This window comes from Chlorocebus sabaeus, chromosome 12 (genome assembly GCF_047675955.1).
Source record: "Chlorocebus sabaeus isolate Y175 chromosome 12, mChlSab1.0.hap1, whole genome shotgun sequence".
In the NCBI taxonomy this organism is placed as follows: Eukaryota; Metazoa; Chordata; class Mammalia; order Primates; family Cercopithecidae; genus Chlorocebus; species Chlorocebus sabaeus.
The window spans coordinates 22,504,508-22,532,400 of record NC_132915.1 but is presented as its reverse complement, the minus strand read 5'-3'; the positions used below and the strand labels follow the sequence as shown (position 1 = coordinate 22,532,400).

Genomic DNA, 27,893 nt, shown 5'->3' with positions numbered 1-27,893 from the left:
TTGAATTGTGATGTAATCTTTATTTCTTACTCTGAGCTCCAGTTAGAAAAGTTTGACAATCATCATTTTAGAGCTATGTTCAAAAAGTGGAGACTCTCTGACTCACTGTGAGCTCTGCTATATCTATGTGCTTCCTGGAGAGGGAGCAACTTGCTAAGCTAGAGTCCTGTCCATTGGCATGGATATTTACTGTTCCACATGTTGGGAAAACCATGTGCAATAAAAATCAAACATATGAAACAATGGCTGTCATTGTACCACAGTACACCTTGTATCTTGGTTAAGGTTCTTAAATTACTCCTTTGAGTTTCCTAATTCACTTCAGGAAGGATTTGCTGCATTCCGTCTTTATGCTGTTACTTGCAAACCTTGGGAATAAACATAAAAAGAAATTAATGGAGAATTCCAATTCTCATTTTATTAAATCTTTACATCAACAACAATAAATCTAAGGATGTTTAAATTACGGGGATTCTGGAGCCAAAAATGCTGGTTTCCTGTAAAGAACTAAATTGAGTCCAAGTCCCATTCTTTTAATCCCTGCATTAAATTTGAAGCATGACTGAAAATATCAGATAGATATCCAAAATCATTTGTAATTGGTATAGTAATCCTTGACTTCAGGGAATGAAATAGTTTGAAGACTAGAATAAAACCACAAAGGGTAGCTGTCTGCAGTATAATCCTTGTTTTGGAGTGTTACCCTTGATGTGGGGAACGTATTATTACCTTTAATCCCTTTTCTTAAACGAAGGAAGCCCAGTGGAATACTTGATTTGGCATAGAAATTCAATGATAAACCTACCACATTCTTATTACACAGCTCATATTGGAGAGCACACATTTTTCAGTGTAGTATTTCATTTTTGAAATATGTGAAATGTAAAAATGATTACATCCTTTGACTACACAAGTGACACTTCTGGGAATTTACTCCAGGGATATAATTCAAAAAGAAGAAAACCAACATAGAATACATGTAGATATTTTGTTATAGCATGTGATTTACCCATGTGAAACACCTGTAACAACAGTAAATAGACAACAATTGGGAAATGGTTATGTGATCTTATGTTAATTTGGACTACGGTCCTAGATAATTATACTATAATTTAATAATGAGATCATACTTTAAATTTAATGAGAACAATGCAAACATCTGATAATTAAATTTTATTTTGCAACTTCTTATTCCTTTGATTTGAAACTAGACATGTGACATCTTTCTTCTCTACTAAAAGGTCAATGTCAAGTCTTATATCTCTCTTCCATGTACAAAACAGAACTCAGCCTTGATTTTTGTTTTTAACTGGAAGAGCTACTTAGTTTCATTATATAATGAACTCTATAAAGCTGCATAAAAATTAAATACTAATTTAAAAACAGAGATAAGCACGGCTGATTAACTACACTGCCCTTGCAGTCTTGTAAAGGAGAGATTGATGTGAACAGTAAAAAGACTGGATGTGTACTCATTAAAATGTTAACACTAATGACTGGAGAGAACACAGGTAATTACTTCCTCCCTTTTGCTTTATAATAAACATTTAACAAGGCAGGGTGTGGTGGCTCATGCCTGTAATCCCAGCACTATGGGAGGCCAAGGCAGGCAGATTACCTGAGGTCAGGAGTTCAAGACCAGCCTAGCCAACATATGAAACCACGTCTTGACAAAAATACAAAAATTAGCAGGGCGTGGTGGTGCACACGTGTAATCCCAGCTACTCAGGAGGCTGAGGTAGGAGATTCGCCTGAACCCAGATGGTGGAGGCTGCAGTGAGCTAAGATCACGCCACTGCACTCCAGCCTGGGCGACAGAACAAGATTCCATATCAGCTGGGTGCGGTGGCTCACGCCTGTAATCCCAGCACTTTGGGAGGCTGAGGCGGGCAGATCATGAGGTCAGGAGATCAAGACCATCCTGGGTAACATGGTGAAACCCTGTCTCTACTAAAAAAAATAAAAATTAGCCAGGCGTGGTAGAGGGCCCCTGTGGTCCCAGCTATTCGGGAGGCTGAGGCAGGAGAATGAGATGAACCTGGGAGGCGGAGGTTGCAGTGAGCTGAGATAGCGCCACTGCACTCCAGCCTGGGTGACAGAGTGAGACTCTGTCTCAAAAAAAAAAAAAAAAAAAAGATGGAAAAAAGACTATATCAAAAAAATAAAAATAAATAAATAAATAAATAAACCTTTAAAAATAATATGCTTTTATAATGAGGTGAAAATAAATGTTTTAAAAGGGAGTTTGAATGTTCCTGGTGGCTAGACTACTTTGTTTTAGTAAGAATAAGGAAATGATTAAATTTTGCCTCACCCTTTGAATTTAAATAAGGATTAAATTAAATGTATAACTCCATTCCCTTACTCTGCTGAATAATTTATTGTTTTATTAACAATTAAATTCAGTCTTTCTTGTTTCCCCTTCATTATTATTACTTTATCATAATTATGATTTTATGTACTTAAGACTGAAAAATTAGCTAGACAAGTTTATGAGATGTGAGAAAAAAAAAAAACCCTGAAGATCAGTCACTGGAAACAGGAAAGGTCTCCCTAGCTGGCTCAGTGTGTGTCATACTCAGGGTTAAACCAGGCTACGCTGAGGGTACCTTCAGGACAGCTTTGCCAGGTTACTGTGGATGGAAGAACCAGGGAAGGTAATAGGTTACTAGAAATAAAACAGTAACTTATTTATGTAACTGAGAAAAAACAGCACAAATGTTAGAGGTAAGAAAAGCTGATGGATTTCTGTTTTTATCTCTCTTTTAAGTTTTGTTTTTTTTTAACTTTATCTAATATCTAGAAGCCTCAAATGGCATAGCTAAATACTTTCCTGCCTGCCTCTAGGATGTAGGGAAGGAAAGAGGAGGGGCATCACAACATTGGGAAATGCACTTTCTTGTGGGCTAGCAGCACCTGTCAAAACATGCCAGCTGTATTTGGGCCTTGGAACAGATGGTGAAGGCTGAATTTGGAATGGAACTGGATGCAATTTACCTGAGCTACATGACCAAGGCTACTTTCATCTTTATCAGTAGGTAGATCATAAGGCCAAACTCCAGTGTATGACTTAGTCATAAAGGAAAGTTGGACCCAAGCACTGGCCATCGCTGAGAAGACAAAGAGCTACAGGTGTCCAACAGCTGAAACACTTCTGGAAGTGCCTCATTAGGGACAGAAAGGGGGGCCAGTAACTCTCAGAGAAGTGGCTCTGGCTCATGTGCTATCATTTATGAAGGCTGAGCCCTTCCCTTCACCCCACACCCTCTATATCCACTCACGTTGGTGCTCTGAGATTCATTATGGGAGGCCTGACTTTCATCAAAGTAACAGACGGCAGGAGTGGGCGGGCATATCTGGCAAAGCTTCTAAATTCTACTTGCAAGAAGAAAATTTAAAATGGTCCTGAAATTCCTTCAAATGGGTTCATGCCTATATGATGGGCTGATCCTGAAATCAACAATATTTAGGATCAATGAGCTGCCTAGTTGGGTTCAGTCTCTTATTGAGGAAGGACATTTGGATTAGGGCAGTTGCCTTTCACCAAAAAAACATATAATGTTCTTCACTGCTGGAGTGAGTCATACTGTCTTCTCTGAGCCAGTTGATGATTGCATTTTGCTGGTGTTAGCCATGGAAATTCTTTTAATTCAAATAGTTCAAATATAACAATAGCTAGATCTACAGTTCTGTCCTTCCAGCGTGTTTTTTCGACCTTCTTCTTCTGGTTTCTACCTCCTGCCCTGCTTTCTCTTTGGGAAATTTTTAAGTTTTTAATTTTCAGAGATAGGGCTGTCTGTCTCCCAGGCTGGAGTGCAATGGCACAATCATGGCTCACTGCAGCCTTGACCTCCTGGGCTCAAGCAATCCTCCCACCTCAATTTCCTGAGTAGCTGAGATTATAGGCGTGTGCTACTATGCCCCGCTAGTTTTTTTGTTGTTGTTTTGTTTTTTTGAGACAGAGTCTCACTCTGTCACCAGGCTGGAGTGCAGTGGCGCAGTCTCGGCTCACTGCAACCTCTGCCCCCTGAATTCAAGAGATTCCCCTGCCTCAGTCTCCTGAGTAGCTGGGACTACAGGTGGACACTACCACATCTGGCTAATCTTTTGTATTTTAGTAGAGATGGGGTTTCACCATGTTGGCCAGGATGGTCTTGATCTCCGGACTTCGTGATCCACCTGCCTCGGCCTTCCAAAGTGCTGCGATTACAGGTGTGAGCCACCACACCTGGCAGCTAATTTTTAAAAAAATTTAATTTTTGTAGAAACAGAGTCTCTCTCACTATGTTGCTCAGGCTGGTCTTGAATTCCTGGCCTCAAGCAATCCTCCCAATTTAGCCTCCCAAAGTGCTGGGATTACAAACATGAGCCACTGCACCTGGCCAGAGAAATTTTTAAAATCAGAAGGTGTTAGGTGGGGTGTTCAATTACAAGATGGGTTACGTGATCCAGACCTCGCCAATCAAAGTATGCCATCCCTCTGGCCATAACGATCGCTTTGGCAAGTCATGTGGTCCAGCAGGACCAATCATCTGGGCTACAACAGAACACTGCTTTTTAGAAAATGATTTAAGATAAAGAATTTCAAATTTATGCAGAAGAAGTGAGAATAAATATGAACCTCCTTGTACTCAATACCCAGCTCCAACATTTATCAACTCGTGGTCAAATCTTGAAAAAGGTATCTTTTCACACTGGGACTGATGGACCTAGAAGGATGTTGTTATCAACAGACATCAGGTCAGTGGAGAGCCTGACTTCAAAATAAACCCTAAATAGAAAGTAGAATAGAAGCAGAGTCCTGAGGACCTTATTTGAGTTCCTTAACCCATTAATGTTGGAGGTTGCAAAATTTTTTGTGTGAAAAACCAGACCTTGGTGATGACCTTGAGCATTAGGATATAAATAACTCTACTAGCTTACAGTCCCAACAGTGGAACACTAGGCATAAACGGGTTAATCCAGCTGGGTCTGAAGCCACCATTACCCCTGTACTGTCTTTCTGCTGAAGCCATATTTAGGCAAATCTCTGGCACTTGCAGAAAGTGCTGTCCAATATGAAAACCTTAAACAAACACTTCATAATACTTTTTAAAATCTTTTGTTTATCTTTGAGGTATTTGGAAAGTAGAAATTTTATGGAAATCTTTAAGGGAACAAAAGAAACAGGGAGCTCTGGACATACTAAAACAAAATCATCAGCATTTTAATTATACTCTGCCCAAAGGATACTTCCAGTCCCATTTGGTACAGCCATCTACTAAACATTTTAAAGTAAATCACATAAATAGCATTAAGAGATGTGACAAAGGGTACATGGTTTCACCCCTAAAAACAGACAGACAAACTAACTGAGTCTCGAAACCTTCCCCCCGGAATTTCTGATTCTGAATTATCCTCAAAGCAAAGAATGGACGAGCACAATCCTTCCTGCATTAGCATTCTGGTATATTCCGTCCTTTCATATGCAATGAACTATTTTTCTGGCTGCTTCTCCTCTACCTTCCACTTTGTTAGCACCATACTTACACTTTTGCTTTGCTAGTTCTTGTATTAGATCTTCATAGACTTGCAAAAAGAGGTCCTCTTCAGATTTGGTTCCATCTAGGTACACTACGAAGGGGAAAAGAGAGCGGTTCAAATGCTAACAGGCTTATTAATATACAATGTTTACTTTGGCACCCAACGTCTCTTGTAAATGCCAATAGGTTTAACCAAGGCACCCAGGACCATAACTTAAAAGAAAATTAATAGTGATTGAAGAAAGAAATAGATACTAGCCAGGTATAATAGGTCAAAAATCCTGGATTGTTACAGATAAATCCACACTGGCTTATGTGAAAATTATTTAATTAAAAGAGAAGAGAAAGAAAGAAGAAAAGAGGAATGAAACAGAAGAAAGTAAGTGGTGTTCTGCACATGGCACTTTTGATGCACTGAAGGTGTTCACCCAAAAGGGTCACTTAAGGAGTAATTCTTCAACATACTTAGACATGAGGGTCACTTGGGAAGCTTCTTAAACCATGCAGTGGTCTGGGATCTGCAACATATGTACTAACTCAGAATTCACCAGGCTCAGAAAATATGTGTGTGTGTGTGTGTGTGTGTGTGTGTGTGTTTTCAGCTATCAGAGAAAAGATGTATTTTTAATAAAACTGGCATAAGCAGCTTTGGAGAAAAAGTAGAAGTTGTCTAGGTTAAAGGAAGGAAAGGGCCTTCTGGTCAGAAAATAGCAGGGAGAGGCAAAAGCAATGATGCACCATTTGGAATGGCTAGAATACGGGGAAGCTCTGGGAACAACATGAGATGAGATTCTAGAGCAAGACTGTACCTCAGTACCTCAGTCGTTAGACGCCTTGATGTCTGGCTGTTTGGATTGTATCTCAAAGATCTGGAGACGTCTCAAGGTATTCAAGCAGGGCAAGAGCCTGATTAGATTTGCATTTTAGGTAAAAGGGAGAGAAGGGAAGCAAGAGGATGTTCTTGCAACCAATGGTCCAAGGTGGACATGGTGCAGCCAGAATCTCAGCATCGGCCCTGGGGATACACTCTGTATGCATTCCACACGGCTCTGACATAGCTACCTATCCTGGAGGCCAACAGGCTTCTCACAACACAGACAAGTCCCCTTTATTGTGAAAAGCATATATCAGTTCTAACTTCTTTGCCTTATAGAACAGCCTTCTGCCATCTTCTCTGCATTGAGTGCCCTATTCCAGTGATGTGTTCTTAGCTCAAGCCCACAGATCCGGAAGCTTACCTCCAAATTGCTACATATGTCTCCCAGGCACCTCAACCTTATTATATGCAAAACAGACATGCATTCCTCCCTTACAGGTCTGCAATGTCTTCACTTTTTTCTAACATCCGTCAGTTGCTGAGGCATCTGTCATCTTCCCGCCCCCTCCATAGCTGTTCTATCACCCATTTCTACTGAGTGCAGGCGTCTAACATCACACCCTATAAATCTGTCCTCCTCCATTCTCCACACAGTCAGAGGGGTCTTAACTAAAAACAATTTTTATCAATCATGTCCTTGTTTAAAACTTCTCTCTAGAGAGCTTCCCACTTCTCTGAGAATAATGATCAAAGTCCTTATTAGACTATTGGCCTTATAGGGTCTGGACCCTGCCTGTATCACCAGCATCAATCTGCTCCCTTGGTTTTCTTTACCAGAAAGTTTTCTCCACACCAGCTTTCTTTCAGGGGCTTCTCATTCCTTCCTGGCCCCTGGTCCTTTCGTGTGCCATACCCACTTTCTGGGGTGATCTTCTATTCCCCAATCCATCTCCTTTGTTCAGTTAAATTAATCGAAGTTTGGTTAAATGTGACTTCCTCAAGGAAGCCTTCCCTGACTACTGGGATCTCGGCAGTCCCCTAGAGCTTGGTGTCACAGAACTTACAGCAGCTGGAAAGGACAGGCTGGTGTCTCTAGCACCTGTTTCCACGATAGAATGTCACCTGCATGACAGCAGGGGCTGGGTCTGCCTTATTCCCCTTAACATCTCCAGGGTAGCACCAGAAGGCATTCATTCGATACTGGTTGAATGAATAACCACCCAGAGGCTGATGAGAGCCACAGAGAGAAACGGAAACCAGGAGAACCAGCTATGGAAGAAGAGAAGCCCAGAGTGTTCTTGCTTAAGTGTCCCTTTATACTTTTTTATGAGTCCTTTCTTTTCTATACTTTGAGGCAAATGACAAGTAAAAGGGGGACTTTTTGAACAGAGGGAGAAAAGGCACTTACCAACTTCCCATGTGATGTCTTGCATTTCTTGTCTGTGCTTTAGATACATGGGCCACACATGGCCATCAAAGTATCCTGGAGAGTCTGGAGGCTCATAGACCCTTGTACTATCAAAACATGTAGGAAACTTTATGTTGACAGAAACACACAATTGATAAAGTAAAATATGAATGGTCAGGATAATGGAGAAATCACTCAGAGGCTGAATCTAAACAGTGTGCTACATGTTTTAACTCAGTGGCAGTTAGAAAGACAGTAGTAACGTGGATTTAGTTCTCTGATCCTAAAATTAATTTTGTAATCCACTGACTATCATTCTTAATTATCCTTTTTCCTTCTAGTGCTTTATAAGAGAATTAAGAGACAAATAGTGTAAATAATGATGGAGAGACCACTATGTTGGATTAAGCTTTGAACTAATTGGTGTTCTCTGTAGCTGTGGCAGAACAGGCTCACTCACATTAAAATCATAATCACCATGGGCTTGTTTTGTTTGAGGATTTAGGAGAAATGAGCCAAAAGCTTGATATAAGGCGCTTTTCTTAGAAAGTAATTTGCATTACTTTGTGTGGATGACCATTTATGGAAAAAGGTTTTGCTCCTTTTATAAAGAAGAGTTAAGGCTTCCTGTGTCTGAAAAATGACATTGCTCAATAATGTTGCTGTCCTCATTTTTCTTCTAAATTTTTTGTTTTGAATTACAACTCACAAAGATGATTTCAAAACTTACCTCCTCCTCCTTTTACATTCTTCATATGGAATAGTCAGGAAATAGCTTCTATTCCATATAGTGTCAAGGGGCCTAAAATAACAGCATACTTAGTTCACAAGGGTTTTTCTTCCCCCCATTCACTTAGAGCCAATATTAGAGTGGAGATGCTTACTTATAATTAAAAAGAAGAAAACCTTCGATGATTAAAATGGGAATTTCCTCAGCACTTTCCCGGTCTGTTGATGCCACAGAGCGTCTTGCGCTTTCCATCCAGCAGGAAATGGTTGACATCATTTTTTCCATGTTAAGAGCTTCAAGCACTTCAAACACACACACAAAAATATGCAATCAATATAGCAAAACATTTTGTGATGTGACTTTTTGTGATGTATATATCCAGGATTCTGTAAATATATAGACCACCATTTTATTTCCCTTCAAAACTCCTAATAACAAATATTTTAGATGACACTTTGAAACTCTAATACTGATAAACCAGAGTGAAACGTTTTTATTACGGAAAATTTCAAACATACAAAAAAGTAAAGTACAGTGAACTCCTACGTCCCTAATACCAGCTCTGACAATCAGAAACCCATGGCTAACCTTGCTTTACTTATAACTTTGATTCTCTCCTGACTACACAAAAATGTAAAATTTTTAGAAGATGAAATATCTACAGATAAGTTTGAAAGATACATGACTCATGGGGGGAAATACCTGTAATGTCTTTGGCAAAGAGTTAAGATATTTAATTAGCAAGAGCTCTTCTAGATAAATAATTAAAAGTCAGACTATTTGTAAAGAACACAAATATGTCATTGTCACACTCTAAAATGTACATGCTTCTTGAGCTAATCGTGATTTTAGAAAAGTAGCCTATAGCTTTTAAAATATGGTACTTAAACCAGTAGTATTAGCATCACCTGGGAACTTGTCAGAAAGGCAAATTCTCAGCTCCACTCCAGAACTACTTAATTGAGCCAACAGCACTTAACAGTGTTTTTTAGCGGAAGGTTTTTCAATGATGGATTAATTTATTTAGTAGACATAGGACTATTAAGGTTTTGTTTTTCTTTGTTCTGGTGTTAGTTTTGATAAGTGATGTCTTTCTAGGAAACTGTCAATTTCACCTAACTTTTCAAACTTATTTGTATAATGAGTGTTCATAATATCCTTTTATCTCCTTAATGTCTGTAGGGTTTACAGTGATATTTTGCTTTTGGAATTTGTAATCTGTTCCATCTCTATATTTTTTATCAGACTTAGTTAACCTGGGGATTGCTCAGATTCTTGAAGTTTTATGTCTTAAACCAAATTTGAGAAGTTTTTTTTTTAAACCATTACCTCTTGAATACTTTTTTAGTCCCACACTTTCTCCTGAGACTTCAAAGATACGAATATTAGATCTTTCATTATTGTTCCACATTTTTATTCATTTATTTTCAGTCTATTCTCTCTCTGTTGAGAATAATTTGTATTGTTCTGTCTTTAAGTTCACTAATTATTTTCTCTGTCGTACTTACTCTGCTACTGAGCCAATCCAGTGAGTTTTCAAATTTTGATTAATGTATTTTTTCCATTCTAAAATTTCCATCTGGTTCTTTTTTCAAATCTTCTATTTCTTTACTGAGGCATTCTAGTTTTTCACTTGTTTCAAGCCTGTTTGCAATACTATATTTAAAGCCTTTTAATAACGCTGCTTTAAATTCTTTGTCAGATAATTTCAACATCTGTGTCATCACGGTATTGGTGTTTATTGATTCATTTTTCTTGGTTAAGTTGAAACTTTTTTGGTTCTTGGTAAAACAAGTGATTCTCAGTTGTGTCCAGGACATTTTAGATCCTGTGTTATAAGGCTGTAGATCCTATTTAATCTTCTTTTGCAGGCAGTCACCCTGTTCCGGTATAGCTTGCAGGTTCAGGTGGGGGCGGATGCTCTGCTTCCTGCTAGGCCCTGCTGATGGGGGAAGTTGGTCCATTGTGGGAAGAGGGGGTCAAGGAGAGTGCCGGTTAAGTTTCATTGCTGCTAGCTGTGGGCAGAAGTTCATCCTTCCACTGGGTTCTGCTGACAGGAGCTGACACCACCTGAGTAAGGAAGGTGAAGTGCCAACCTGCTCCATTGCACACTGCCTCCTTCCACCTGAATACTGCCAGGTGGAGGCGAAAGTGCAGCTACCCATTTGGTTCCACTGATCCAACCCCCGTGGGTGACGTGGAGGGGTGACTCACCCTGCCTTGCTAATGCTGGATGGATCTTCTGGAAGTCCAGCTCCGCACCCAGCTAACACCATGAAGGGAGGACGGTTTTGCCTTTTGTGGCTGGCTAGAGTAGGGTGGATATTATCAAAAAGGTTTTCTATTCTGGTAGGCCACCCTTTTCCTTGTTCCTTTTTCAGCCTGTGCCCATGGATGGTTTCATGTTTTATACTTCTCTCCTGTATAGGTAGGAAGCAAAAGGAAAACCCAGGGATCCCATAGCCATGTCATTCCTCACATCCTGGGATCTCTAGCCAGCATGCCTTCTTTTTTCCCTTCAGTCTTCCTTCGTCTGTTTGTTGCATTATGTCCAGGGTTTTTCATTGTAGGAGGGAGGACCAGTGAGCAACGGGACTAATCTGTCTTGGCTGGAACCAGCAGTCTTTCTAGTTTTGATGTATTTTTGTGATCATTCATTAAAAATATTTTCTAATTTTCATTATGATTTAGCTTTTGACCCAAGGAATAGATATGTGTTTTGCTTCAGATAAAATACAATTGATGTTTGGGATTTGCTTGAAAACAATATAGATGAATAGAGTGGGTGAGGGTATAGATGAAATATAATTGGTCAAAATTTCATCTTATTAAAACTGGATGGTGAACTCATGAGAGAGTTCATTATACTTTTCTGCTGACCTCTGCGTATGTTTGAAATTTTCCATTAGAAAAAGTTTTTGAAAATCAGAAAAAAGGGTAATGCTTACTTTTCAAACACTTGGTTATTGCTTTTTAATTTCCTTCATGGTGATTACAGAGTATCTTTATATTTCTTCAATCCATAAAGTGTATTAGGACTTACTCCATGCCCTTGCATATATGGACTATTTGGGGTAATATATTCCATGTACTCAAGAAAAAAAATATGTATTCTGCTGTTATTAGGTGCATGTTCTGTACATGTCAGTTTTTGGTCAAGTTAGTTAACTGTATTGTTCAAACATGTTATATCATTAGTAATTTTTGTCTGCTAGTCCCATTAGTGGCTGTTATGAGCTGAATGTGTCCCCCTATGTTAAAGTCCTCATGCCCAGTTCTCCAGAATGTGACTTCATTTGGAAATATGGTCATTACAGATACAATCAGTTAAGGTGAGGTCACACTGGAGTAGGGTGGGCACCTGATCCAATATGATTGATTACAGAAGGAGAAAATTCAGACACACACATAGGGACAGTACCATGTGGAGATGAAGTCAGGGACTGGGGTGATGCAGCCGAAGCCAAGGCTGCCAGAGATTTCAGCAAACACCAGAAGCCGGGAGAGGGGCACCAAAAAGAGTCTCCCTCACAGCCTCAGAGGGAGCCCAGCCTGCTGACACTTGGATCTCAGACTTCTGGCCTCTCAAATTGTGAGACAATAATTTTCTGTTGTTTCAGGCATTTTGTGGTACTTTGCTACGTTGCCCTAGCAAACTAATACACAAAGGAAGTTGTGTTAAAATCCCCCTCATTAGCTGCGCGTGGTGGCTCACATCTGTAATCCCAGCACTTTGGGAGGCTGAGGTGGGCAGATCACCTGAGGTCAGGAGTTCAAGACCAGCCTAGCCAACCTGGGGAAACCCCATCTCTATTTAAAAAAAAAAAAAAAAAAATTAGCCAGGCATGGTGGTTCACGGCTGTAGTCCTAGCTACTTGGGAGGCTGGGGCATGAGAATTGTTTGAACCTGGGCAGCAGAGTTTGCAGTGAGCCAAGATCACACCACTGCACTCCAGACTGGGTGTCAGAGTGAGACTCCATCTCAATAAAAAACCAACCAACCAACAAACAAAAAACTCCCACGCCAATTGTGGATTTGTGTCTTTCTCTCCTCTTAGCTCTGTCAGTGTTTAATGCATTTTAATGTTATGTTATTAGGTAGATAAAAATTTTAGGTTGTTTTATTTTCCTGTCAAAGTAACTCATTTCTCTCTATCTCAGTAAAACTCGGCCTTAAAGTTTACTTTGTCTGGTATTAGTATAGTTGCTAGAGTTATAACAGTTCTTTCGGTAGGTGTTTCCATCATGGATCTTTTTCTAGCCTTTTACTGCCTATATTTCTATGTTCTTATACTTAAGTCCATTTCTTTCATTTTTTTTCTTTTTTGAGACAGAGTCTCGCTCTGTTGCCCAGACTAGAGTGCAGTGGCGCAACCTTGGCTCACTGCAACCTCTGCCTCCCAGGTTCAAGTGATTCTCCCGCCTTGGCTACCCGAGTAGCTGGGACGAACTTACTGTTGGCTTAGAAAAAAAAAAGTACCAGTGTGACAATTTTTGGAGTATTTTACTTCCTTTCACTTAATGTGGCTACTAGTATATTTGGACTTAAATCTATCATCTTACTATTATTTTCTATTTTTCCACCATCTTTTGAATTTTTTTTTTTTTTTGACACAGTCTCACTCTGTCACCTAAGCTGGAGTGCAGTGGCATATCTCGGCTCACTATAGCCTTTGCCTCCCAGGCTCAAGTGATCCTCCTGCCTCGGTCTCCTCGGTAGCTGGGACCACAGGTGCGCACCACCACACCCGGCTGATTTTTGTATTTTTTGTAGAGACACAGTTTTGCCACATTGCTCAGACTGGTCTTGAACTCCTTGGACCCAAGTAATCTACCCACCTTGGCCTCCCAAAGAGCTGGGCTTACACGTGTGAGCCACCGTACCCGGTCATCCTTTGATTTTTAATTTTTGTTTTGATTTCTTTCATATTAATCAACTATATTCCATTGAAAATATAATTATTTCCTCTACAAACTTGATGGTTCCACATTTTAAAACTATCCTGTTTGTGCTTAGAAAGACTTGACTAGTACTTTGATTTACCTTAAATTTGTGCATTTACCTAAAATGTTCAAATCTTTCCTTAAGATAGATTCTTGATGTGAGATGCTTGAAGTCATGGCATGAACATGCTAAGTTTGGGACACATGCTCAACCTCCTTTCCAGAAAGGCTGTACCAATTTATCTATATACTTCCATCTAAAGTATATTAGGGCCTTTGTTTTACTGAGCCCGTGCTATCACTGGATAATTCTCATTGCTTTAAACATCTTCGTTTACTTGGTAAGTGGGAAAAAAAGTAATTTACAGTTCTTTAAGGTTGACTTTTATCGTACATTTATCAATCCAATAACTGACTGCTTCTAGGAAGAGCTTATTCACAACCTTAGGCCCTTTTCCTACTGGGATATTAGTTTTTCTTACCAGTTTGTAAGAATTCATTAAAAATTAGAAATAGTAATTCTTTTCCAATTGTTGAAAACTGTTTTACCCTGTTTTTCACCCTTCCTTTGCAATGATTTTTCTCACTAACCTCTGGACGAGAGGAAGAGAAGAAAAAAAAAAAGAAAAAATGATCCTGGCTGCAACTCAAGCTGCAAGAACAGAGAGTGAGTCAAGAATTTTGCCTCTCATAAAACTATTATGTGTCTATAAGAACTGATCATATAACACTTTTCCTAAAAGATTATCAGTTAAAAATAGAGAACATACTTTATGACTTTTTAAGAGAGCTCCCTCTGTTACTAGTTTGTATAAGTACTCAATGATCATCTTTTTAATTGTAAAGGTTAATAAGACCACCAAGTATTAAACAGCCTATTAGCATGATATTCTCTACAGAAAATGTTTTAGGATAGACTATAATCCTTTGGCTTCAAAACTGTTAGCTTGGAGTAAGGAATGAGGAGAATCCATGTAAAATATGTTCACAAAACTTTCTGAACAGTAAAAAAAACAAAACCAAACCACAGCTGTCTAGTACTTTGGCCACCAGGAAGGCAAGCTGAAAGAATGAGAGAATATAGTTTGCTCCAGGCAAAATTCTGTCATGGGGTGGTTGAGGGTGACCAATAGAGCTACTTATACATCTCCAGAACAGGAATAGGCAGAGGAACAGCAAGTTTAACTTGCTTCAGAAGAAAACCCTATGATTCCACGTGGAGAAAGGGGAACCTTCACACACTATTGGGAGGAATGTAAATTAGTACAGTCACTATGCAGAAGTACAGAGATTCCTCAAAAAATTAAAAATAGAACTACTGCATGATCCGGCAATTCTATTACCAGGTATATATCCAAAATAAAAGAAATCAATCTATCCAAGAAATATCTGCACCGCCATGTTTATTGCAGCACTATTCACAAATAGCCAGAATATGAAATGAACCTAAGTACCCATCGATGAAGAAATGGATAAAGAAAGTATGGTGCGTATATGTAATGGAATATCATGCAGCCATAAAAAAAATGAAGTCGTCATTTGCAGCAACATGGATGGAACTGGAGGCCATTATGTTAAATGAAGTAAGTCAGGCACAGAAAGACAAATATCACATATCCTAATGCATATGTGGGAGCTAAAAAAAGTGGATTTCATGAAGATAGAGAGTAGACTGGTGGTTACCAGAGGCCTGAAAGGGGAAGCAGGTGAGGGGAATGAAGGGAGAAAAAAATATATTTATTACCAATGAACTGTACACTTAAGATTGGTAAAGATAGTAAATTATATAGGCATATTTTACCTCAATTAAAAAGAAGAAAAATCTATCATTCCCGTGTTTTCAGTTTTATTATTTTTATTTTAAAAATACACATATTTTTGAGACAGGGTCTCACTCTGTCACCCAGGCTGGAGTAGAGTGGTGCGACCTGGGTTCACTGCAGACTCAGCTTCCTGGGCAAAGTGATCCTCCCACTTTAGCCTCCAAAGTAGCTGTGACTACAGGCATGCACCACCACACCTGGCTAATTTTTGTATTTTTTTGGGTAGAGATGGAATCTCCCTGTGTTGCCCAGGCTGGTCTCAAACTCCTGAGCTCAAGTGATCTGCCTGCCTCGGCATTCCAAAGTGCTGGCATTACAGGTGTGAGCCTCCAAGTCTGGCCCCAATGTTTTCAGTTTTAAATATAAAACTGGAAAAAGGTTTTCACTTATTTAAATAGTTCAACAGAAATCAGAAAACTACAAAGGCAGGCTTAAAGTACAGCAATATATTTAAACACATTTTAAGACTGTCTTCACAGATACAGTAAAGTTCTTTTTTTAAATTTTTGTTTCGCAGAACCATCAAGTTCAACATAGTGAAGTTCTTTGGGTTTGAAAAAGAAAATGAACATAAGCATACAATATTTGACAAGCAAATCTACTTACCATCATACTGCAAAAATCCATTTTTATCTGTCTCTATCTCAGACTCTGGCTGGAAAAATAATAAAGTACCCATCAAAATAGTGTGTAGGAAAGAAATAATACAATTATAGACTAAAGAGGAGATAAGTTTTTAATAAATGCTTTGGATGAGCAATTAAAGATCAGCACTGATAGACAGTGCCATCTAGTGGATAAGTAGCACCATTGCACTGAGCCTAATTTCAATACAAAAGGTACATCACTCGCCAGACTTCTTGGATGTAATTCAATTAACTTGGTGGTTAAACCTTTTTGTATTAAATAAATAATTTAAGAAGTTTTATAGATACCTTGAAAAAATCATCCTGAGAAATGACACTGCAATTTGGGAGGTGTTTCTGCAAATTCTTAGCCAGTGTTGTTTTCCCACCGTTTGTCACACTGAAGCAAAGAAAAGTACCAAGAAGGAAAAACCATTAAAAATCATTAAACACTTTTTTTTTTTTTTTTGAGAGACGGGGTCTCGCTGCGTCACCAAGGCTGAAGTGCAGCGGTGCGATCTTGGCTCACTGTAACCTCTGATTCCTGGGTTCAAGTGATTCTCCTGCCTCAGCCTCCCGAGCAGCGGGGATTACAGGTGCCACAACCATACCCGGCTAATTTTTGTATTTTTAGTAGAGATGGGGTTTCGCCATGTTAGACAGGCTGGTCTGGAACTCCTGACCTCAGGTGATCCACCTGCCTGGGCCTCCCGAAGTGCTGGGATTACTTCGGGCGTGAGCCCTGGCCAAAAAATCATTAAACACTTTAAAATATTTTAAAAGAGGATATTTAAAGCAATATTTAATATTTAAGAAAAAAAGATTTCTTTCATAGATAGTGCCTTAAACCACAGGCACCAGCAGATCTGATGTACTAAACGATAAGAAATAAGCTGGGAAAGATGAAGGAGAAAGGTAACTGCCGAGTAAGTGAACTGAGTAACACTAACACTTAAAAATACACTGTGTTGGAAGCGAAATGTTTTTTTGCCTATGTCAAAATATTCACATGGTTCATATGCAACACAGAGAATATGAGTAGCACATTTTAGTGCAAGTGTATAAAACTACATATGGTCACTGTGATTTTGCTTCAAGGCACAGTGGAAAAAACAGGAGTGGCTTAGTACAAGCCCACCTACCATGAAGTCACACTTCCTCTGTGGTGCCTCCTCTTCCCCATCTCTCTCCACCTGGGGGCCAGCTGGCAGGTCCGCTGTGGCTTATCCCATCAGGCCAGATATTTGTCCCTTCTGGCCGGACCATGAAGTCCAGGAGAAGGGGCACTGAGTCACTCCTCTTTAGATCTAGTTTCCCAGCGTCTAGGAGATCACACGGGAAGGAGGTACTTCCCTACTCAGTCGTTTATTGAAAGAGTGTTTTAACCTGGGACTCATGTCTGTGAACATAAGTCAGGGCATTTGTGAACTTGAATGAGAAAAAAATTATACCTTTAATTTCACTGAATTCTAACAGAACTTTAGCATCTCCTTTAATTATAAATATAAGTGATATAAGTACCCCTGACATTCACCAAGAGAAATCACAGATATTTTCATATTATGTTGCAGTTGGGTTGGATATCTTGAAGTATCATCAATGTTCATTATTACTTCTGATTTATAGCATTGTTTAGACCCACCTCTGGATATTGTTATTTAATATATTGACATAGAAGATTATATATCACAATATCACAAATTTGTTTTTAAAAATAATTTGATAACTATATTTCAATATAATCAATTTCCTTTGTATTCCTGTATTTTATTTTGTACACTTAAAACTATTACTCTGAGGTCAAGATTTCACCATACCACCAAATGTTCACAGCACAAAAAACTCCTGACTACACATCTATTTGTAAGAAATGCTGCTTAATCCCAGATGAGATCAATCCACAAATACTTATAATCTAGAAAAGGGAAAATGAACTAATATCCATTCATCAAAATGGCCTGCATATAACTCTACTATTACATTATACCTCAAGGTAGAAGGAACCTGATTCACAAGATTTCTCATTTAACCTTACGATACACGATTGGGTAGGATATGGGCCATCTCTTTGAAAATAAGGAAAAGGGAGTGGGTGCTACCCTATGTATCGAGACAATATTACAACTTTTCCCCCTCTTTAACAAAAATGTCTGTAAACTATACCAAGTATCCATAGTTTAGGTATTAAGTTTTGGTTTAAATGAGATAGTGAATGGGAGTGACTTTATTACAATATGAACAATCTGGCTGGAAAAAAATCTGTCATTTTCTAGACTTATCTCTGTTAAGATCATGCAGTCAAGCCAACAGTAGTAATTAGATCCTTTCTCACTGACTTAGCTAAAGCCAATGAGAAATACACACCCCATTTTTGCACAAGCCTTGGAGGAGACAGACCGGCTAGAAGATAGTCTGAGATACGGAGAGGAGAGAAGAGAAAAAGTATTTAAACAAGCCTGCACCTAAAATCCACACTCAGACTGGGAGACATCCTGGTCAGGTGACAGCTCAGGCCACCCACAACATGGGGGAAAGGAATAGGATGGGGGAAAGGAATAGAAATGGGGGAATAGGATGGGGGAAAGGAATGGGGGAAAGGAATAGGAAGGTCACCCAAAACATATGGGAAAGGAATAGGAACCTTCTCCTATGGCACACCCACAACCACCACGTGCAGCACACTGACAGCCTTGCTCGCATGTGCTATCCAACCTGAGGAGAAGCGTGCCCAGTGTGCTCAGATCCTAGGATCCTAGGAAGGAAAAAGGGTGACTACTTGGTGCCGCTCCCTTCTTTGCTCACAACACCCAAATAAATGCACAGCTCCTGGCCCATTTATTTTTTTATGTGCCAGGTAACAAGAGGGCTCATTGTATTAGGACATAAAAGTGGACTAGGGAGAAGTTAAAAGGCTGTCTGTAATTATTTAAACACATGGAGAATACATTCTGCAACAGGTAGATGTTAATATTCCAATTTTCCAGTTGAGGAAACTAAGGATTGAGAAGTTGTATAGTAATAAAACCAGTCCATGTTAAGAAATGGAGATGGGATACAAAGTCTAATGCCAGGATGGATTTTATTTTTTTTTACATTGTGGGACTCTGAGAGAATACCACAAAGGTTATCATATCTTTCCCTAGTGACTGAGTTTGGATGTTTGTCCTCTCCAAATGTCATATTGAAATGTGATCCCCGGCTGGGCACGGTGACTCACACCTGTATCCCAGTACTTTGGGAGGCCGAGGTGGGCAGATCACCTGAGGTCAGGAGTTCAAGACCAGCCTGGTCAACATGGTGAAACCCCGCCTCTATTAAAAATACAAAACTTAGGCTGGGTGCTGTGGCTCGCGCCTATAATCCCAGCACTTTGGGAGGCCAAGGCAGGCGGATCATGAGGTTAGGAGATCAAGACCATCCTGGCTAACACGGTGAAACCCCGTCTCTACTAAAAAAATACAAAAAAATTAGCCGGGCTTGGTGGTAGGCGCCTGTAGTCCCAGTTACTCCGGAGGCTGAGGCAGGAGAATGGCGTGAACCCGGAAGGTGGAGCTTGCAGTGAGCCGAGATCAAGCCACTGCACTCCAGCCTGGGCGACAGAGCAAGACTCCATTTCAAACAAACAAACAAACAAAAACAAAGAACAAAAATTAGCTGGGCATGGTGGTGCATGCCTATAGTCCCAGCTACTTGGGAGACTGAGGCAGGAGAATTCCTTGAACCCGGGAGGTCGAGGCTGCAGTGAGCTGAGATTGCACCACTGCACGCCAGCCTGGGGACAGAGCGAGGCTCTGCTCAAAAAAGAAATGTGATCCCCAAGCTGGAGATGGGGCCTGCTGGCAGGTGTTTGGCTCATGGGGGCAGATCCCTTATGAAGGTTTTGGTGCCATCCCCATGGTAATGAGTGAGTTCTTGCTCTGTTGGTTCACATGAGAGCTAGTTGTTTAAAAAGTCTGAGACCTCCCTCTCACTCTCTCTTTTTTTTTTTTGTTTTGAGATGGAAGTCTCGCTCTGTCGCCCAGGCTGGAGCGCAGTGGCGTGATCTCAACTCACTGAAAGCTCTGCCTCCTGGGTTCACACCATTCTCCTGCCTCAGCCTCCCGAGTAGCTGGGACTACAGGCGCCCATCACGCCTGGCTAATTTTTTGTATTTTTACTACAGATGCGGTTTCACCGTGTTAACCAGGATGATCTCGATCTCCTGACCTTGTGATCTGCCCGCCTTGGCCACCCAAAGTGCTGGGATTACAGGTGGGAGCCACTGTGCCCAGCCCCATCTCACTCTCTCTTGCTCCTTCTTCTGTCATGTGACATGCTGGATCCCCTTCTCCTTCCACCATGAATGTAAGCTTCCTGAGGCCCTCATCAGAAGCACGTACCAGCACCATGCTTCTTGTAGAGCCTGCAAAACAGTGAGCCAAATAAACCTCTTTTTCTTTATAAATTACTCAGCTTCAGGTATTCCTTTATAGCAAGACAAATGGACTAACACACCCAGAAAAATGACTATATTTACATTTGTGTTAAATCTCCAGGAGGTTCATGGATACCCTCTGAAATCCTTCAGAATCCCTGTTATTTGCAATTGAATAATTACTGTTATTACTTCCCTATGAAGTAATAATTCGGTCGAGACTTATTGGACAATTACTTCGTAGGGAAGCAAGTGGTTAAGTTCATAAGATGCAAGACAGGAACAAAAGTCGCCATAACTGAATCTGGCATGGGCTTCACAGGTACAGCAGCACTAAAATGAAATCAAGGCACTTGGCCAGCAGCAGTGGCTCATCCTTGTAATCCCAGCACTTTGGGAGGCCCCAGTGGGAGGACTGTTTGAGGCCAGGAGTTCAAGACCAGCCTGGACAACATAGTAAGACCCTATCTCTTAAAAGAGAAAAAGGAGAAATCATGGCACTTGCTAAAGAAAAGATAGTGGGAAGAAGGCTTTCTTAGGAAGTTATGGATAGTACCTAGTGCACAGGACAAGACAGGAGGTAGGTTTCTAGGTATATGGCCCTGTATTGGGACATTGAGCAGAGGGAAATCTTATTTACATAAATGCCAAATGAGGGTTGGATTGGATCCTGTAGTGGACTCTGTAGTTGCCTTTCCAGGTTCTATGTCTGTTTTCTAGGTCTGGTTGGAACTGCTCCCACTCTCAATTCCAGAACAGAACCCACTGACCTAAACCAATCAATGTAATCCCACCTCTTTTACCACGGTGGCTGCGTGTATGTGGACCACACTTGTCCAGTCAAAGGGAGACCTATAACCTAGGGGAAGAGAAGTATTTCCCCTTCTGCCCAGTGACAGGCTATGAAGAAACAAGTCACAGGGCTCCTAGCAGTTCCTTGTGACCAAAAGGATAAGTCAGTTCTAAGATGAACCCAAATGAAAGACACATAGAAGAGAGAAAAACTGTCTTTGGTGATACCACTGAGCTCCTGTATCAAATCTTTCCTGCAGCCTGCTACCCCTGAGGCTAATACATTTCCTTTATTACTTACGGATAGCCTTCATATACCATGATATTCAGATTTAATTCTCAATAACTGGGAACCACTGAATATCATTCATCAGGCAGATAATTAAAATGTTCTGTATGAAGTTTAAACTGGTAGAGGTGTGTAGGAAAGATTAGAAGGGAAAGATGGGGACTAGGGAATGACAGCCTATATCAGGATGGTGGCAGTGCGTGCGGGAAGGAAGAGAAACACAAGAGAAGTACTGCAGAGAAAAACTGAACTTTTCTTCTGATTAGATGGGAGGCAAAGCAGAGTTCTGACATTTAGTTCACTCAATTTTACTTCTGATTGGTGACTTACTATGGTAATGTAATACCATAACACAATGATCTCCCTAAAATTACAAAGAAAGTAGTCTCATATTTTATTAACTGGGTCACAAATAATGTGAACATAATATGGTAGCAAAACAAATAATGTCATTTTCAGTTGATGTTGATGTTTTATTTGCATGCCTGCCTCTGCGACCACAGGTAGGGTGACCATATAATTTAGAACACGTTTGAGAGAAAGAGAGGTGCATCCAGGACCACAAGTATTAGCTTTGGCAACATGGGACATAAGGCTACCCAAAACATGCGGGAAAGGAATGGAGGTAAAGGTGTTCTCTATAGCACATGTCTGAAGGTGGGCACAGTTGGAAAGGAACACTAAGCTTTCTCCTCCGTCATGATGGAGGAACACCCATATGGGGAATGATAAATCATCCTGAATGAAAGCAGTGCCCAATCAGACCTTGCCTCTGGTGTTAGCTCCACAAAATAAAATGGAAAGTGGGTAAACGTGGTTGACGGACTCTTCTGTTTCTCTGTTTATAGAAAACTCTCCCATCTCTTGTTGGCATTTATGACGCCAGCACTCCACTGATATCCCACAGTGGTCTGCTCTTCCCCAGGACTCTGGAATCCTCACTGCTTCTCCGTCCCCTACTCCATCCACACGGAAACACCATTTGCACATCCTCAGTATCTTAAAGAGCTGTTTGTACCAAAATTACTCACCCACTGATTCCAACGATAAATGTTTTCATAATTAGCTTTGAAAACCACAGCTTCCTAATATTTCCTAAAAGTAAAAAAAAAAAAAAAAAAATTCAAATGCATTTCATTTAGATGTCTAGGGAGATAAAGAATCCTAAATTGGGAGCACCAGCTGAGAGGGGAGGGTGACAGTGACCTCTCAGCACAGCCCCGCATTATCCACATTCCCTGCCGTACTGGCTTCCCCTGCTACCACTGAGTGCCAGCAGCCGGGGCGTGCTCAGGGCCTCTCAACCAGTTCAACGTCAGGTGAGCTGCGGAGCACTCCCCCTTGCATGTCTGTTTTCCAGGCGTGGAAGAGTTGCTAGGCCACAGTGTGGTATATGAAGTTTCCTCCTCTCCTTAGCCAGGTTGCCTTCCACCTGCACAGTTCAGTCACCTGGGTATGACTCATTATCAGTGAGGCAGGGACCTCTGTGGGCTGGCCTCTTTCTCCTCTTATAAGACAGGAAAAAAGTCACTGCTGACCAGAGGCAAAATGAAGCTAATGCTGTTTAAAGACGAGATTTCTTCACCCAAAAGCCTAGATCTTGGGCCTGGCTAGGTACATGTTTTTTGGAAACAGGCCAGATAGTAAATATTTGACGCTGTGTGGGCCAAGAGGCAAAATCTAAATTGTTATGTATGGACTTATATAACAAGAGAAAAAATATTTTCACAAATTTTTGTGATGAAATTCAATATATAATCATAATTTTTTTTAACAGGTCTACTAATGACAAGAATGAAATTCCCTTTTATTGGGCTATCATTTCCCTTAATTGGATTTCTGTAGTGCTTTCTACATGAAACTGCAAATGTTCAGGCAGAGGGCCAGGTTAAGCCACCAGCTGCTGTTTTGTGGACCTTTGGCCTAGGGGATGGAGGGCAGTTTCATACATGCCTCCCTAAGGTTCACTAAAGCAGTCCTTGGTTATTACAATGGGCCATTTTTCATCATTAAGTGAAAAGGTGAAGCGCAGCTGGAGGGAACCTTAATAGTGGCTGCTGAAGGTCATCTCTGACAGTCACTGTTCTTCATTCCTATCTGCTCAGGGGGGTGGCCAGGGACCTAGGCTGTGTAGCCAGGGGCAAGTGGCTACCTGTCAAGCTGGAGGCTCCCAGCAGTGCTCCAGTTCCTATGATCTGTGTCCACACTCTCCCTGGGGAGGGGTTATGCAGAAAAAAGCCTGGTGGGGAAAGGGCTATTGTTGCCTGACTTCTTGGCCTTTCTAGAATATTCCACATTGAGTACAATTGCTTAACACTGGGTCCAATTCCATTAACAAGTCTGTGTGAGACAAGAATTCAATAATGACTGTGATAAAATAGCAGCCGGGCACAGTGGCTCATGCCTATAATCCTGGCACTTTGGGAGGCCAAGGCAGGCGTATTGCTTGAGCTCAGGAGTTTGAGACCAGTCTGGGCAACATGGTAAAACGCTGTCTCTACCAAAAATACAAAAGATTGGCCAGGCATGGTGGTGTGCTCCTGTAGTTCCAGCTACTTCGGAGGCTGAGGTGGGAGGATTGCTTGAGCCCGCAAGGTGGGGGTAGCAGTGAGTGGAGATTGAGCTGCTACACTCCAGTCTGGGTGACAGCGAGACCCTGGCTTAAAAAATAAAATAAAATAGCAGAACAAGTTGGATATTTGAGTTTCATCCAGAGTTATGTTGTTGAATCACATCTCCATCCAAATTTACAAGATGTATCAAGGGAACGACTGCATACAATGAATATTGTAAAATACATTTTTATGTTGTAATTTTTCTGCTTTTGAATTTTATTTTACCCTATTCTTATTTTTTCGGTATGTCAGTGCAATGATGCCAACTAGCCTTATTTTGGGAAGGGAGAGGCTGCTCTTTATCTCACTTTTGTGGCGATAAATGTTCTTTCTCTTACAAAATTATGTTGTCAAAAATTGTTAGCAGAGTGATATCCTCACTTGACCAAATAAAATAAAAATTCATAAAACTTTGTCATTCCTTGCCCCCATTTCACTTATTTTTGGATAGCTCGCTGAAGCATAAATTCTCAAACTTGGAGAAGTATAGCTTTAGAGATTACTTGGTCTACCTCTTCATTTTGCAGAAGTGGAAACTGGCTCAGACAATAGAGCGATTTGCCTAAGGTCACACAGACAGTAAGTGGAAAAGCCAGATATGAAACTAAACCAGTTGAGTTGACTTCTTTCCATCACTCCAAGCTGCTAAAAAGCACTTTATTACTAACAGCAAAGAAAGGGTGTTACATATGTGCTAGCTTAATTGTCAGGCTCTGATGGATAATTGATGTCATTCTTACTGATGTATTATTGATGGGGCACTATTTGCTGTGCACACAGAATGGAAAGGACTACTGGTCCCCGTCCTAATTGCCACATCTGTGCTTACACGTGTGACTGCTGCATCAATTACATGGCATGTAAATAACAAGTGAGCATGGTTGTGGCACGGGAAATAGGCTTGAGGGGGTTACTTGCATTCAGGAACCAGGAGTGAGATGGCATAAAAAACTCACTTATAAAATCTCTTGGATACAGTGAAATGTAAGTTTTGTTTTTGTTTTTTAACCAAAACAGGAACTCCCAGTTCTACACTAGTTAGCAGTCTGGGCCTGTCCAAGCCAGTGTTTGGGTAAATGCTGGGCATACCCTATCAGCAATGAGCAGGTAACAATGTGACCGGAAGGGTGGGCAACTGGAACATGCAGAGACAAGAGAGGCAACAGGGCTAAGTGACTAGGGTGGGTGGGGGTGGGCCTAGCAATCCCTGAAGTCATTTATTTCAAAAACAGTGTGCATGCACAGGGCAGCTTTAGGGGAGCTCCAGGTCCAGGCCTGGCACTGTCCACCTCCACATCATGTTCTACTGTTTCATTGCCTGTTGCCCTCTATAAGAACTATTAAAAATCACCAAGGTGGCCGGGTGCGGTGGCTCACGCCTGTAATCCCAGCACTTTGGGAGGCCGAAGCGGGCAGATCACAAGGTCAGGAGATCAAGGCCATCCTGGCTAACACGGTGTAAACCCTGTCTCTACTAAAAATGCAAAAAAGTAGCTGGGCGTGGCGGCGGGCACCTGTAGTCCCAGCTACTCGGGAGACTGAGGCAAGAGAATGGCGTGAACCCGGGAAGCAGAGCTTGCAGTGAACTGAGATCGCGCCACTGCACTCCAGCCTGGGTGACTGAGCCAGACTCCGTCTCAAAAAATAAACAAATAAAAAAAATAAAATAAAATAAAAATTAAAAAAAAAAATCACCAAGGCTGCAGTGAGCCATGACTGCGCCCGCCACTGCATTTCAGCCTTGGCGATAGAGCGAGACCTTATCTTGAAAAAAAACCAAAGCAAACAGACAAAAGACAACCCCAAAACTGCCTCCCAAGAAACCAAAAACAAAACAAAACATCAAATTTAAAAAGCTTGCAATTATGATTTGCCAGGCTTCATGAAGCAAATGCAAGCTTCGTACAAACTGTAAATCATGTGATGTGTCCAAAGAGTCATCATTTCAGGGCACGTCTATCACTAGAATCCACACCACCTTCAATCTCATGGAATAATCTGTGTAGTTTATTTTACCGGTGTGTGCAAAGCTGTCCTCAACAGCAGAGAGCTTTTGCATAGCGGGAGAACAAACTAGGATAGCCAAGAGCAAATCTAAAAATGACTAATTTTTATTTTTTACACTTTTTTTTTAACCCTAAGTAAAATGTTGTTGAGTTTTTTTTTTTTTAATTCAGATGTGTTTATTATGTTTAATTCATTTCACTACTAAACATTTACATTTTGGATTCTAAACAGCAGAAGGGTCAGAAGTGGCATGTGCAGAATCAGCAGATTGTACGAAGAGGGCAGCTCTCTAACGCAAATGATCTGAAAGACAAAGTTCCTGCTAAATGTGCTCTTCAAATGTATCTACGGGACAGCCTGATATTTTAAAAAGAGGAAAATGTTTCCAGGACTTCTCACTCTGTATTCTATTCAACGGCTATTTTGATTCTCTTCTTCCAGGAGATAGGGCAGTCTCTTCCTACTATTGTTTAAACTTTGCTCCCTTTTGGTAAACAAATCCCTCAAGGCTGGGTTGTTTTTTTTTTTTTTCCTAAGACAGTCTCACTCTGTCACCAGGCTGGAGTGCAGTGGTGTAATCTCGGCTCACTGCAACCTCCGCCTCCAGGGTTCAAGTGATTCTTCTGCCTTAGCCTCCCGAGTAGCTGGAACTACAGGCGCCCGCCACCACGCCCGGCTAATTTTTGAATTTTTAGTAGAGATCAGGTTTCACCATGTTGGCCAGGATGGTCTCGATCTCTTGATCTCGTGATCTACCCGCCTTGGCCTCCCACAGTGCTGGGATTACAGGCGTGAAGGGCTGGGGTTTTTGAAAACGCAATTCATGCCCCTCCCCCGTTGGTTTCATTTATGTAGGTTCTTGTGTAAATAGTTTTTTTCCTTCCCCAAATACACAATTAATTTACAATATTGACTGTTATTTTGAACTTATGCCATTGGCTTCCTTGTGTGCTCCAGTTCTTTCCTCCCACCGAAGATAATATCCGCTAGATCAGGGGTCGGCAAACTTTTTCTGTAAAGTGCCAGATAGGAAATGCTTTGGGGTTTGCCAGCTGCTACTCAACCCTGCTGGGTAATGCGAAAGCGGCCACAGACAACACAGATGCAAATGAGCGTGACTGTGTTCCAGTAAAATTTTACGGACACTAAAATCGGAATTTCATGTAATTTTCACGGACACTGAAATCGGAATTTCATGTAATTTTCACGTGTCACAAAGTATTATATTTCTTTTGATTTCTTTTCAGCCATTAAAAACGTAAAAAAAAAAAAAAATTCTTAGCAGGCCATACAATAACAGGCAGCAGGCGGGCAGTAGGTCATCACCCCAACGCTAGAGGAATGAGACCATCTCGACCCGCGAGGATCGAGTACTGAATCCTGTCCCTGGCGACTTCTCCCAGCTGCGCGGTCTCTTGGAGGCAGAGTTCCCATTTTCAGGATTATGCCAGGGCGCTAGAGCATGAGTCCACGTGTTCCTCGGCAGGCCACCTATCAGTTCTCTGAGGGTGGCAAGAGTCCAGGCAAGGCTTTCAAGGTGTAACCAAGTCCCGAGCTCCAGCACAAAAACCCTCTGGAAACACCTCCAGGCCCCACCAAGGCGGCGCGGCGCGGCAGGGGCGAGCAGGTAAGCACTCACCTGGCGCCAGTTCGAGTCCTCCCAAACACAGCGGCAAGGGCGACAGCCAGGCGTGCGCCTGTCCCCAGTGCGCCGCTACCCGCAGCTCGCTCCCCGAGAGGCCCACAGCCTCTTTCTCCACGATCCTCCTGGATTAGAGGGATGCCAGGTAGGGGTGGCCACCTGAGGCCCCTTTCCACTCCGCTCTGCCCCGGGTTCCAGCCCCCGTTGGGGCGGGGCGGGGCGGGGCGGGGCTACGGCGAGCGCGGCCTCTCCCGCGCGCCCCTG

General features: G+C 41.3%; 1 protein-coding gene across 5 annotated transcripts; it reads right to left on the bottom strand.

Annotated features, from left to right (window-relative positions):
• NMRK1 (nicotinamide riboside kinase 1) lies at nt 1-27,860 on the bottom strand. Of its 5 annotated transcripts, XM_007969526.3 has the most exons (10): nt 27,627-27,774; nt 22,397-22,460; nt 17,013-17,269; nt 16,180-16,270; nt 15,851-15,899; nt 8,632-8,779; nt 8,478-8,549; nt 7,748-7,854; nt 5,530-5,613; nt 1-368 (listed from the first exon to the last, which is right to left on the bottom strand). In XM_007969526.3, exons 3-10 carry the CDS (start codon nt 17,051-17,053, stop codon nt 349-351), a joined length of 612 nt encoding a protein of 203 aa, XP_007967717.1. In that variant the 5' UTR covers nt 17,054-17,269; nt 22,397-22,460; nt 27,627-27,774; the 3' UTR covers nt 1-348. The 5 variants fall into 5 exon arrangements, with proteins under 5 accessions (XP_007967717.1, XP_007967719.1, XP_072877621.1 ...); XM_007969528.3 differs by lacking the exon at nt 17,013-17,269 and having other exon boundaries at nt 27,627-27,860; XM_073021520.1 differs by lacking the exons at nt 17,013-17,269; nt 27,627-27,774 and adding an exon at nt 20,153-20,272.
• Between the last annotated feature and the right edge of the window lie 33 nt (nt 27,861-27,893).

Bases quoted from the DNA above. Each gene is read 5' to 3' on its own strand.
- NMRK1 (XM_007969526.3), bottom strand. From the start codon at position 17,053: ATGGGGAAGAGGAGGCACCACAGAGGAAGTGTGACTTCATG. The intron at 8,550-8,631 runs GTAAGCATCTCC...CTGTTATTTTAG, and splicing joins TTTCTTCTTTTTAATTATAA to GCCCCTTGACACTATATGGA. The intron at 369-5,529 runs GTAAGTATGGTG...TTTATTCCCAAG, and splicing joins AGAACTAGCAAAGCAAAAGT to GTTTGCAAGTAACAGCATAA.